This window comes from Dermacentor variabilis, chromosome 7 (assembly GCF_050947875.1).
Source record: "Dermacentor variabilis isolate Ectoservices chromosome 7, ASM5094787v1, whole genome shotgun sequence".
NCBI lineage: Eukaryota > Metazoa > Arthropoda > Arachnida > Ixodida > Ixodidae > Dermacentor > Dermacentor variabilis.
In genome coordinates, this window is record NC_134574.1 from 12,787,278 (window position 1) to 12,801,325 (window position 14,048).

A 14,048-nucleotide genomic window follows, 5' to 3' on the forward strand; every position below is an offset into this window, starting at 1 on the left:
CGACAAAAGACGGAGACGTACAAAAGCACAGTTCGCAATAGGGGATCAGACAACTTGGGCGTGGTAGTTCATAGTGTTTTTTTTTCATTGTTTAACCTAGGTAGGACATTAAGCAGTATAATAGCAAGAGCTTGGTGGCGCAACCCACCGCCCCGTTCCAAAGGGGACGCTCATAACATCCATCCATCCATCGATCAATCCGTCTGCTGCTCTGCGGTTCACTTGTGCGGCGTTGTAATTAGTACGGCAACTGCTGTATTACGACGAACTGCTTGCCTAGTTGATGATTATTGTGAACACAGTGACAGTGACTTCACAGACCCTTGGCTCCAAAAGTTGACCGCCCGAGCCTGAAAAATGTCGGTGCGTGCAGTCCGCTGCTCTCTAACATTGCGTTAAATAGCCGTACCTGTTGCTTTTTCAGGCAGTAGCAAACAGCACAGATCTTGCAGATTATTATAAGTCACATTGTTTGTAGAGTTCGTAAAGTACACAACAGTTTCATTGTGTACGTTGTAAAGTTCGCTTCTGCGCTCTTTTGAGAGTGGAAACCACCGTAGCGTTTAGCGACATTACTATTACACTCATTTTACCTATTAAAAGTTGTCCGTGAATGTGTCGTGAGTTCAAAAAGTGAATAGCGTATATAGCTCCACTGCGTACGTATCTTTCGCACCACCGTTATGCTGCCGTCGTACCACGCAGAAATGCTAGCTTAGCATTTAATTAGAAAAGAATTCCGTGACACAAGGCCTGCAATGCAGCAGGTTTCACAGCACGGGGATGAATCTTTTGCAAGCTTTCTACTGAGCTATAGACATCCAACAACATTAAAAACAAGCTATGCCCACCCCGCCTTTCCTTGAAACAGACTCGATCAACCGCATATCGGGCGCAGGTCTTACTTGCGAATACGGTTCTGCCTTTCGCTACGGCACACAGCAGTAAATGCTAATGTCATCTACGACATTATGCTACCTGTAATCAACTCAAAAAAGCTAGATTATCCTATGACTCTTTTAAACACTGTTTCTAGCCTTTTACGGTGACTAGGAAAGGCAAATTTATGCCGTCTAGCATTGCAGCCGCCACCTATGTTCGTTGTTTACCTTTCTTGCAGCGCTCCTCCTTCCCCTCCTCTAATTTCACTATTCAAACGCAAAGCATCGGCAAATTTTTGTTTCCATTTTGTATTTGTGAATTTATTCATAATTACCACTGATACCTTTTGAAATGGCAGCAAGAGCGCTGAACAGGTCGCAGAAGCAGACGACAGCGAACAGGCTATAACTAGCGCCACTCTGCTCGTACGTTCTATCCCTAGCGGGAAAAGAGGCGAACTAGACTAGGCGTGCTGGAGCAGGAAGATCTGTGCAGGTCTGGAGTTCAGTCGGTCGTGGCCAGAACGCCTAGAGACGAACGCTTACAAAACGCCTCCTCTCTATTACCTAAGTAGAGCAGTACACCATAGTACTACACCGTGAGGTAGTCAGATATTGAAAGAGCAAAAGCCCCCAAATTTTCTCTCTCACGCCCGCTCTTACTCGCGCTTGCGCACAAACAACTGGCGATCCCTCAAATGAACGTCTCGTATGGCTAGGGACGAACGGCGAAAACAACGTTCTCCCCCGATGTATGTCCCCCGTAGTACCTAGGGAAACTCTATGTACCTAGGTAAAGACAAATCTCAAGGACCGAAAGTCCCCACATTTCTCTCTCGCAACGACTCCTTATACGAGTAGATGTAAAGATGGCGCTAGGTCCCCTGAAGATCAATCCGGTGGCTTTAAACCGGTTAAAAGCGTAAGTGCACCCTGAGTTTCTTGTTCGTGAATACGCAACGGCCCGCGTTGCTACAGAATGTTAACGTACACGTAGAATTGAACTGGGCATGGGTCGCTTTGCGCTGCACGGCTAGTTAACGGTACTGCCTCAGCTGAGCTAGAATCACTCACACATTTGAGAGGCCAGAAAGTAAATACCTTTTTCGGTAATTCCTCCGTGTCAGATGTCTCACAGCATTAAGCCGCGTCTACGTATCGCCCGTTTTCCTCTTTTTTTTTCTAATAGCGAACGCGGGATGGAAGAGCTAAAGCGGGGTAGGGACCGAAACATGCATATTTAATTCGGCTGGTGTTGCATGCTGCCTTCTGCCATTTTCCTCGACGACTGGATTAGGTTCAACAATGGGCTTGCCTCTTTCGTCCATCGAAAGTCATCCTGTGTACCCTTTGTGCAGTCACGGCTGGTGTTTTTGGCTATTGAGTGCCTTTATACCAGTACCGTCTCACAGCAGTTCTCAGAAAACAGATTCTTCACTTGTAAAGCCTCAAACGCTATGCGTTTCAAATATAAATAGCAGCGTGGTAAGTTGGTAAGGCCAATGAAATGATAACCTATTGTTTATAAGTGTCCAACCATACCACAATCTTAAAAGCACACATCTCTCGTGAAAACGTGGCCTAAAGTATTTTCAATGGTCAAATGTTTGTCTAGGTGGGGTGCTTAGTGGGTTCCTGTATCTTTAGTCTGGTGCAATGAATATGGAATTAAAATAAAATAAAAGTCCTAACAATATCTAGAAAGATAGCCACAGAGAGCATGGTAATAGTAGTCAAATTTCCCCAATACAGCGCAGTGAAGTTGCCATGAAAAGTGGGACCCATGTGACCCACTGTCCATCAAAGGGTTGAAGTGATTGCCTGTGTATAATCGAAATTGTTTTCTGACATTATATGCTTAAATGCAGCAGTCGTTGCCACTCCATCTGCTTCCAACTCTACCACACTTTGAAGTGCAGTCTGGACAACGGTGGACACACGTGCCTTTATGCATGGCAGGAGTGAGGGATCACAGTGTTGGCTTTGGCATGCACATGGCAAAGTGCCTTGCAGACATCTTGCCAGCTTTGCTTGCTGATATCCACTATCGTGTGTTTCACCAACAAGCCCAATCCTACAGCTGTCCCTTCAACAAAGCTTTCACTTTGAAAATAATATGCAAAGAAATATTGCAGCAAAGCTGTTTATGGCTAGCATTCCGTGCATTTTTCTTCTGCTTCTGCAGAAACCGTGGGCTGATCCTGGAGATGGTGCAATACCGTGCCAACTCGTGGCGGAGGTGAAGCAGGCTTCAAGCACTCTGCCAACTCGCAAAATTAAGTTTAATATCTTGGATCGAAATAGAAGCCATATCAGATATTAAGCTGATAAGAACAGGTGCTACTTTTTGACCTGTGTCGCCCATGTCTACGTTCGTACCACCCTCTCTTTGTCGGCATTCCAAGCGCCTGTGTATCTACTTTCCTTCCGCTCTCCCGTGGTGGTGGTCCCATCGAAATGTCACACGTGTCTAGTTTCCTCCAGCTCCTCAGGGCGGCGGTCTCGTCATCCACACGAATGTATCTAAAGATCATGTTAAATGAGTTCTTAACTCTGTTAAAAATTCTGTATCACCTCCGTGTCATGTGGCAAACAGCTTCGCTGATCATCCCCCTTCACAGAGTGAAATGGCTCATGAATTTTTTAGCCATTCCAAGTGTGACTGATAAATTGAACCAGCTTGGCAACATGGCCACTTCTGTTTGTCATGATCCTGTCATCAAATTTGTATTTCTGGAAGGAGCCAGGCCTGCTCAAATTCCCTGGTACTGTATGCTTCTTCTTGGTCCTTGTCTTTTTCTTGTGTTTTACATCTGCTACTATGCTCAAATTGTATAGGGTTGGAGCAGTGCAACAGGCCGTTGGACAGACGACCTGTTGTTGTAATGCCAACTGCACTCATTTGGAAAGGACAGGTCCAGAAGCATCAATTGGCACAACAAGAGATGAAGGACAGGAAGAAACAAACAGATAGGATGAAAGATTCAAAGGCAGAAGTACACCAACTAGCCAGTTGTCTTCATTAAACAGTTGACCTGAGTTCTTCTGAAATAAGACCAACAGCATGCTTTTGCGCCCTTTCTAATTTATGTTTACGCATGGTGCTAATTGAATACCGTGCAAGGCTTCCGCATTCTAGTTTTGATCAAATTATAAACTTCGTAATGCAACAAGCTTGAGCTTGGGAGGTGCCTACATTAACTTGCCTTAAAAACGCCACGCTTGCATGTAGAAGATGTGCAAGTATCATCGTCATGCTTGTACTGAGATGCTGCAGTGGCTTAAGGTTACTCCCAAATATTTGTATTCATTGGCTTCTCACATTAGAGAACCCTTAAGAGCTTAGGTGAATTAAAACATTTTTTGTTCACGTTGGTTTGTGCTTTGTTTTTACTGTAAATATAAGTAGCACTAAGTTATTTGTGCCAGTTCATCCAGTTTGTAGTCGTGTGTAGTGTGTATGTACTTTGAATGCTTGCACTAAAATAAAAGCACACATTTATTTGTTTCTTTTTTGTTTGTGCATGTAGAAATCTGTATATGGTTGCTACCATGTTGATACGTTCAGGTTCTGAGGGCTTAGCAGATGACACAATGTATGTGTGGTGCCCTGCCAACTCTGCACTGCTATTACCTGCCCACACCAGTCCTGCGCATGCATACTGTGAAGCAAACTGTTAAATAATTGCCGTGCTCGTTGGCAGGCACCGCTCGGCAAGAACAAAGTTGACCGGGCACAGAGCAGAACGACGCTCCGGTCCTCCACGCTCATTCTCTTGTGGGCCACATGTTGCGCAGCTTCCTGAGTGAGCCAGCATACAAGGATGCGACGGAGAGTTCGTCGATGTGCAACACACGCTTGGTGGTCGAGCGGCGCCTGCGGCTGCCTTTTCTGGACGCCCAGACGGGTGTGGCGCAGAGTGACTGCGCCCTGTGGATGGCCCGCTGGCAGCGAATGCCGGGCCATGCCGAGGGCCAGCTCTACTCATATCCAGCACGGCGATGGCGCAAGCGCCGTCGCCAGTACCTGATGAATGACCGGTACCTGGGGGCCACGCGACTGCGCGAGCAGCCGCCAGACTACGGAGACGCAGGTGAGGCCTCGTTGGAATGGGCACATTGGGTGGGCGACTGTCACTCGCAGGTGGCGCTGGAAACGACATGTAGGGCAGCTCTGCGTTGGCACCATTGCTTGCTTGTTGTGGCAGCAAAGTAGGTCAGGCAAGCAACGGGTGGTGTCCGAAAGATGACTGGCTCTTGCTGTCGCTTTTGCGATAAAGAGCCGGTAAACGCATAGCCTTCGAGATTGGTTTCATTTACTCAGAGGGAGCCTTTGCCTGTGCTGGGATTTGCATGCCACTTTTATCATATTTACGTAATTCCCATGCATACTTCTAAAAAAATTTACTAAATATAATGTGCATTGTATACAGGCAACCGTGGGACATTCCCATTGAGCCAACGGGGCCGAGGTTTGCAGGCAACGCTAGTGGCTCCTGGATTTTAATGGTAATTGCATGGGTAACAAAAAAATGTTGGTTGGCTAATGAAGAATAACATTTTGATTAATATCAGTCAATCAAGTTTATTTTCCTTTGGCAGTGGGGAGGCCAGGGCTATAAGCCACAATAGCTTGACAAGAGGTTGCGATTTCCTTTTACATGGTGGCAATGCAAGAAACATGACATATATCAGTGTACTCGACAAACCGAAGTATACGCTATGCATGATACATGTATTGCATAAAATTACAGTGAAAAAGAATTCAGATCTGTTGAAGATGACCGCGGTAAGTTGAGCAGAAAAAAAGGCCTGTAGGAATGTCTGCACATCTGCTGCTTTATCTTTCTTGATCTTAATGGAAAACAATAACACACAGCATGCATAATCATAATGTATACAGCAGCAGCAAAACAAAAGAAATTGCTTGGTGATAAGCAATGATGAGTAATAGCAACATACAGTAGTGACGAAAATTTAGTTTAATCGTTCAAATTGATAAAGTATCATGAGAAAAAAAAACGCTGAATTTTTCAAGGTGTAGCTGATGCAAAAAAATATTTTTGATAATGGATACAGAGCTTTTAATAAGATGAATATTTCACTTCTACATGTTGTTTAATAAATTTATTGTGTGTAATATATCAAATGCTTGCAGTACTTTGCCCTGGGAGTAGGATTGATCCATGGCTCTTTATGTCTGGTGTGTTTAATGCTGTTTTTTTCTTGGAGGTCAGCGAGAGAAACGGTAATATATATAGATATATCTTAAGTTATACACAGCATACATAGCATGTAATATATCAGATGCTTGCAGTAATTTGCCGTGGGAGTAGGAATGATCCATGGCTCTTTATTTCTGGTGTGTTTAATACTGTTCTTTTCTTGGAGGTGAGATAGAGAAATGGTAATACCACCATATCTTATGTTTGAGCTTTATGATAGTGCAAGTCTGTAGTTATACAAATGAAGAACAGGAAGAATTTCAGACTGAATAAAATGGCTGGCAGTAGGATAAAGATATGGGACCTTTGCTATGTACCGAACAGCTCTTTTTTTGGAGCAGGTTGTTGATACTGGTTTTGGACCACACAAGGCTGGAGTATTGAAGATGCAAAGACACTGATGAATTGAAAATGATAAGCTTTACTTTAGCAGGTATAGAGTGCCTGACACATGCAATCAGCGTGTGTCAGCTGCATGCAAGCAGAAGAAATTTTATTACTTCCCTCATAATTATGATTTAAGAACAATAGTAGGTGACGTCTGAATAAGTTATGGTTACTCAGAAAGGTGCATGCAAATTCAAAATGCAATGAAGCTTGCGAGGCGTCAATATGGTGCTTGGCGTTCCGCACAGCGGATGACTTGGACATCCGCTTCTGCGGTCATGGTGGCACCCCACTCGCTCTGGCAGGGTATCTTCTATGTTTTCTCTAGTTTACATAATATGATTCTTAGTTTTTTTTGCCTTGGCTTCATCATTGATGCTTGATACAGCAGCATAGGCCGAATAAAATTGCAATGCAAATTGGACGAACTGGCTCCAAATAAACCACATTATTACAATGGCTCCAATGTTTACATGAAATAAAAGGCACAGGAGGGTCATTTCAGAAGATATACCGGTGCATAACCTGCATAAGTGTTTGTATGCAGGGACTTAGCCAGTGCTTATGGGGCTCCAGCCCCTCCCCCCCAAATTTCTTTTTCGTGCTGTTATGCGCCGCCGACCAAAACAACACCCCCACTGCTGGAAATCATTCAGGATTTTGTCTAGAATGTCGTTTTCACGCTTGAAAAGACATTTCAGCATGAACATTGCGAAATCGGGCTGGATTTCGTGGCAACGCCCATGTACCGGGAGTCACATAATGCAAGGAGCTCCACCCAAGCACAAAGTTTCCAAGGGCATTTCGATGGCGAGTGAGCTTGTCGCGGCATCTTGTGGAGGCTGTGTAATCTATGGAGTGCATGGATTTTCATTCTGACACTTTACGGGTATAAACTTCTCATAAACTTTTGATGTGAAAGGTGCATTGACATTTCCAAAGTTGTGCTTTAGATTTTCAATTTCGGAACTTGATGGGTTTAATGTTGTTATGAACGTTTGACGCCAAAGGTGTATTGACTTTACTGAGTAATACATCGGACCATACGACGAGACAAGCCAAATCAACACACTATCAAACAAGTTGACAAAGCATGCAGCAAGGTTCGATGAGACAAAGCGTGGTGGTTCGTTCTTGCTGTCATGTCAAAGAAAATACTATCAAAAAATTTTTTTCACCTGTGCCAAAGCAACCATGGCAAGACACTAAAGCCAGCAAAGGTAACTACATTCTTATTTATTTTTCTATTTTGACTTTTATTCGCGAGGACACTTAAGCCTCTTCATTTTCTTTTTCTCTTTACCCGCGGGCTGCCGGAGCCCGCCAGAGTGCATGCGTCTTTCTCGTGTTACCCCGGCCATTGCGCGGCGCACTTTGATGTGTGTTCGTTTTTCTCTGGCCGAGTGGATTTTCGCTGGGCAATGTTTTCGATGTTTTCTGGCTAGCAGACGAGAAAAAGAAACATTGCATAGTCACTCGCTGTCATCACTGTAGTCAGGGTTAACAGATTTTGCGATTTCTCGCCAAATTGGCTATCTTTAGAAGCTCCTGGCGACCGAAAATCATGTTTAGGGACTTGGCTACTTTATGGCTCCTTTTGCAGGTGGTAATTGGTATAGGTAGTGGCCGAATCACACTCCCCCCGATGGCCCCCTCAAAGCTTCAGATCTTCAAGGCTATGCTTGTGTGTCTTGCAAGCTCCAGAAGCAAATTCAGGAGCTGAAAATATATCATGGCCACCACATGTTCGGTGGGTCTCTTTGGCTTGTCACCCTGGGCTCCCCAGGACTGCCCGAGATGCATATGCAACGTTCATTATTTGAAATCAACGTCTCGGGCAGTTCGGGACTGTCACTGACGGATAAATGAACAGGCCCAAGCAGCTACGTCCGAGTAACAGGAATTAATTAATCTTATAGGCAATGCTTTTGCGTCCTTCGAAGGACGGTGTCCTAATATCACCCCAGCGACGATTGCTTCAGTTCAGTTCAGTTCAGTTTATTTTCCTTAAAGACCCCCGATTGCAGGGGTATTACATAAGGGGTGGGTACAAGATTCGAATTAACACTAGTTCAAGTAAAGTTCAAGTTCAAGCACGCATATATATATACATACATAGTATACATAATCAAGTATATTCACACATGTATTTACACATATCAAAGCCTATATATGTAGACCAACATACACGTATGTAAATACAAACCACACATATAAGGAAAAATCATGTACAATGTAGTTGGAGATGGTCAGTAACATGTTGTAAAAATATGGATGGGCAGATTATGTCGACAATGGCAGCGGGGAGGCCGTTCCAGTCTGCCGCCATGCGAAGAAAAAACGAGGCTAAAAATGTTGATGTTCGTGAGCGTGGTCGTGAAACTTGCAGCGAGTGGCTCGTCCGGTATAATATGCGCGCTGCGGGCGTGATATATGGTGCTTGATGAAGGATAGGACTGTAAAAGAATTTGTGGTAAAGACAGAGAGAAGCGATGCGCCGACGTAAAACAAGGTCCGGAAGCCCAGATAGTGATTTCAGTGAAGTGACGCTTACGTCATATGAGTATGACGAATGGATGAATCGAGCGGCGCGGTTTTGCACCGCTTCAAGAGCGTCGATGAGATATGCTTGATGCGGATTCCAGACTGCTGAGGCGTATTCTAGTTTCGGTCGTACAAGTGATGTGTAGGCAAGTAATTTTACGTGATTTGGGGCTTTCCGTAAATAACATTTTAGGAAACCTAAAGTTTTGTTAGAAGCTGAAATGATGGTATGCACATGCGTACGCCAGTTGAGGTCGTCGGATACAGTGACACCGAGGTATTTAAAAGTGTCAGTTGATTCAAGAGCGAAATTATCAATTGTATACGCAAACGTCCGAGGGTTATGGCTGCGGGTGAACGACATGCTTTTGCATTTGTTAACGTTTAGTGTCATTAACCAAGTGGTACACCATTCTGAAATATTAGTAAGGTCACTTTGTAGGGTTATCTGATCCGAAGTGTTAAGTACGGTGCGGTAGATAACGCAGTCATCCGCGAACATGCGCATATTACAGGATACATGCAAAAGTAAGTCGTTGATATAGATTAAGAATAGGAGCGGGCCAAGAACCGATCCCTGGGGGACGCCTGATGTTACTGGAACCGGTGTGGATAGGTGGTTATTTATAACAACGTACTGCGATCAATTAGTAAGAAATTCTGCAATCCATCTTAACACAGTAGGATGTAAATTTGGCGGGGAGAGTTTCGCAAGTAATCGTTGGTGAGGCACTTTATCAAACGCTTTAGCATAATCAAGAAAGATCGAGTCAGTCTTTATGTTACAATCCAGGTTAGTGTGGATGTCATGTAGAAAAGCTGCGAGCTGTGTTTCACATGACAACCCCTTGCGGAAGCCATGCTGTGAAGGATGGAAAAAGTGATTACTGTCAAGGAAATTTATTATATGGGAGTAGATCACATGCTCCATGATTTTACAGGGGACGCTTGTTAGAGAGATAGGGCGGTAGTTTAGTGAGGAATTTCTGCTACCTGACTTGAAAACAGGAACGACCTTCCCTGTCCTCCAGTCATCTGGAATGACTCCTGAAGAAAGTGACTGTGAAAAAATTAGGGTGAGATAACGTGAGACGTTGTGTTTGGTGTTTTTCAAGATTTTGGTATTAATTTCGTTCATTCCAGCAGAAGATGACAATTTGATACTTTCTATTATGGATGAAATTCCATTTTCACAAAAATTTATCGCTGGCATGTCACAATGAAAGTCAAGCAAAGGTAAACATGGGGGTGCGGTCCCTTCATCAGAAAAGACTGTAGCGAACGTGGTGTTGAACAAGTTCGCACAGTCCACATCCGTAATCCTTTCATTCAGGTCACTGGTGAGTACGATTTCTCGCGGTTCGTCGTCTTTCAGTGTTTTCCAAAACTGTTTGGGATTAGTTTTTAGTAGCTTGGGCAATTCTAAGTGGTAAAAAGAGTGCTTTGCTTGATATAGAGTAGAAAGGTAGTTTTTATCTGCTTCATAGTATTTCTCCCATGCTTTTGGTTGATCTCTAACCTTTGCAACTCGGAATAGACGTTTCTTTTTATTGTCAAGCCTTTTTAATGTTTTCGTAAACCATGGTTTGTGACGACTGGCTCTGAAACTTACTTTAGGTACGAATTTATCGGTTAATTCCTTCAGCTTTTCTTTAAAACGTGTCCAATTAGCGTCAACATTATGGTGGTGGAAAGTTGTCTCAAATGTGGGAAAAAATGTGGAAAGGCCCTCATTTATCGCTTCATAATCGCCTTTGTCATACAACTGTATCGTTTTCTTGTACATTTCGCACTTTGTTGGTCGAAAAGAAAAGCCAGCATGAATTACTTTGTGGTCGCTTATTTCCTTGAGATAATGGATGTACGAAAGGCTTTCGGGGTTGTTGGTTAATATTAGATCTAAGATATTGGATGTATCCTGTGAAACACGTGTTGCTTCGGAAACCAGCTGGGTCATGTTAAAATTGAGGCAGATATCGAGGAAGTTCCTGGCTTCGGTTAGTCCTGTCGAAGAACACAAATTGTCAGTATGCCAGTCTATTTGCGGGAAGTTAAAATCGCCAAATAGTAGTATGTGTGCATTTGAGCAGCAATAAGCTGATACATGGTTTGGTTAAGCTGGCTGCAAAATTCGGAAGTAGTGTGGGGAGGTCTGTAACAAACGCCTAGTAGTACGGTGTGTGGGTGTGATTGGATAGTCACCCATAATATTTCCAGCTGTGACTGTATATTGATGACTGCGCAAGACAATCATTCGTGGAATGCAATCAGTACGCCCCCACCGCGCGTAGATGCACGGTCATTACGGTACACACGAAAGTTCGGTAGGTCCGATAGCACTTCGGCATCGCTCACGTCGTCAGAGAGCCACGTCTCGGTAAGTATTAGTAGATTACTGCTAGAGGACAATACAATGCTAGCTATACGTTCACGTTTTTGAAGAAAAATGCGGATGTTAGTGTAAATTGCAGAAAGTGAAAGAGCATTGCTAGAGACAGCATATGCTCGGTTATTTTCTTTCTTTTTTTGGTGCTTCGTCTGCTATGATAATTCTTTGATGCTGTTAGTACTGTCATCAAAGACGTAACGCTTTTGGTTCATATACAGAGTTTTGAAACGGACGGAAAAGGGCTTGTTCTTGCTTTTAGCAAAAGCAATTAGTTGTTTACGGGCATTTTGGACTGGGCGCGAGAAATCCTCACCGATGCCATAACTTGTCCCTTTAAGCATCCGGCCATTTGACAATATTGCAGCTTTGGTCTTGTGTGATGCAAGCTTTACTATTATGGGCCGGCAGCGACCAGCTGAGGGACGGCCGAGGCGATGCGCACGCTCTATATCCCTTGGTTCCAAGGTTAACTGTAAATTATGCCGACAAAGGTTTGCGACCAACTGCTCTGTCTCTGCGAATGTTTCCGAGGAGGAGGGGCCGGGGATGCCGTAGAAGATTAGGTTATTTCGCCTCGAACGGTTCTCGGCGTCATCCATACGGGCTTCCAGCTCCGAAATTCGAGAGGCAGTGCGCTCTGTGCCAATGCGCATGATTTCAATTTCTTTCCGCAGTGGTACCAATGGCTGATAATGATTTTCGAGAGTTCCGCTGTCCAGCGTGCCCCATGCGGCTTAGGCAGGAACTGCAGCCTGCCGACAGGTAAGAGCCGGGCAGTGGGTCCGTAGCTTCCAGGATCGGTGATTCCGCAGTCCGATGTGGTTTGCGATGCCGCATGCGCAAGTGCAGGCAGCAGCAGGCGCACAACGCAGTAAACCATCTGCATAGCGAGAGTGAACTGATTAGTGGTCCGTGCACGGGCACAGTCACCAAGCCCACAGGATTGTGCCGAAGGTGCTTGTTCCTTTATAGCTGGTAGACTCGTTGCTGTCGATGATGATGTGGCAGTCCAAGCTTTGGAGAGTTCCGCTGTCCAGCGTGCCCCGTGCGGCTTAGGCAGGAACTGCAGCCTGCCGACAGGTAGGAGCCGGGCAGTGGGTCCGTAGCTTCCAGGATCGGTGATTCCGCAGTCCGATGTGGTTTGCGATGCCGCATGCGCAAGTGCAGGCAGCAGCAGGCGCACAACGCAGTAAACCATCTGCATAGCGAGAGTGAACTGATTAGTGGTCCGTGCACTGGCACAGTCACCAAGCCCACCTATAGAGAATAGAGAATCTATAGAGAATCTATAGATTCTCTATTCTATAGAGAATCTATAGATTCTCTATAGTCTTCTATAGAGAATCTCGAGGACCATGGTTCTTCACGTCAGAAACTACCGCAACAACCAAAAACACGTCATGGCAGCCATGACATTACAGGTGCCAATGTCTATCTGACTATGCGACTGCGTACCAGGGAGCGGAGAATGTGTGTTACGTCATCGAGTTCGCACGGGAACATTAAAATGAAGTCATAGTGGCATAGCGTTAATATTGTCACATAGTAGTGACGGTGAAAAAGCCAGCAAAACTGTGATTAACGAAACTAGTGTAAAGGGGTTGGGACACCAAATTTTGAGGCTATAAAAAGCATGTTGTAGGCTGCTTCCGTATGCAAGGACACCCAGAACGAGGTATTGGACGCTGCAAACATTTCAAAATCATTTTAATTCAGCTCCAAAAAGTCATTAAAAACTCCTTCTCGTAGTCGATACCCATCGCTAGCGCGGCAGTTACTACGTCACAGAGGAGGAACGAAAATATTGGCGTCGTAGCACACTAGCACAAAAACGTGACGTATGATGAGTAGCGATGAAATGCCGATTACGGAGCCTGCTGAGCCGAGCGACCGAGCATAGCCTCCACTATGACCGAACTACAGGCATATAGAAATCCTTTCTTAATACAAAGAAGGGGTAAGGCGTGCAGACACAAGAGGAGAGAAGTGGACAACACGAACGCCGCACGGCAGCCCGCGAACGGCAAACTGCGTGCGGTGAGTTGCCGTGCGGACAGGCCTTTCACGTTTGAGTGTAACACTAGCCGGCCGACTCCGAAAGGGACCAGGATATGCGGCGTTCGTGTTGTCCGCTTCTCTCCTCGCATAGTCGCATAGTTCGGCAGCTCGGAGCGGTCTCTCGTTCGCTTGGCCTTTCTCAGTGTGAGGGCCCGTCCACGTTAGCGGCACGGAAACTCGCCGCACGCCGTTTGCCGTTCGCAGGCCCCCGTGCGACGGTGGTTTTGCTCGCGAACGGTGAGATTTCCTTGCCGTAGAGAGGAAGGGCCCGGGACCCATTTGTGCGGCAGCCGTACGGCGAAGCGGCCAATCAGTGACTGAGGAATGGTCACTCTGGCACCGACGGCAGCTTCACCGCCTCTGATCGTTCGGCGCCGCCGATATCGTCGCTAGGCCTTTTCCGGTTCACTTCAAAGCTAAAGCTTACGGCGCTTCGGAATGAATCACCGACTCTCACCAGCCGCAATATTTTCTTACCGTTGTTGTCGCTCTTCGCAATAATTATAATAATCGCGACATGCACTTCGAATCGCCAGTTGTTGACCTCTGCTGGCAGAGCACGCG

The 14,048-nt window shown here is 45.3% G+C and overlaps 1 protein-coding gene and 1 pseudogene across 6 annotated transcripts in view; one reads left to right on the forward strand and one right to left on the reverse strand.

The window, feature by feature from the left end:
* Window positions 1–1,699: 1,699 nt before the first annotated feature.
* d4 (double PHD fingers d4) overlaps window positions 1,700–14,048 on the forward strand; it is a 238,169-nt gene continuing 225,820 nt past the window's right edge. For 4 of the 6 annotated variants that reach the window (XR_012829468.1, XR_012829470.1, XM_075698244.1 and 1 more), the window contains exons 1-2: window positions 3,074–3,120; window positions 4,680–4,975. Coding sequence is in view for 4 of the 6 variants with exons in the window: in XM_075698244.1 (XP_075554359.1) it covers window positions 3,089–3,120; window positions 4,680–4,975 (328 nt within the window). In the remaining 2 variants the exon portion in view is untranslated. Of the gene's footprint in view, window positions 1,804–3,073; window positions 3,121–4,679; window positions 4,976–14,048 lie in introns of those variants that run through there. The other 2 variants (XM_075698246.1, XM_075698247.1) reach the window with 1 other exon arrangement.
* On the reverse strand, window positions 3,067–3,239 carry LOC142589166 (U2 spliceosomal RNA; annotated as a pseudogene).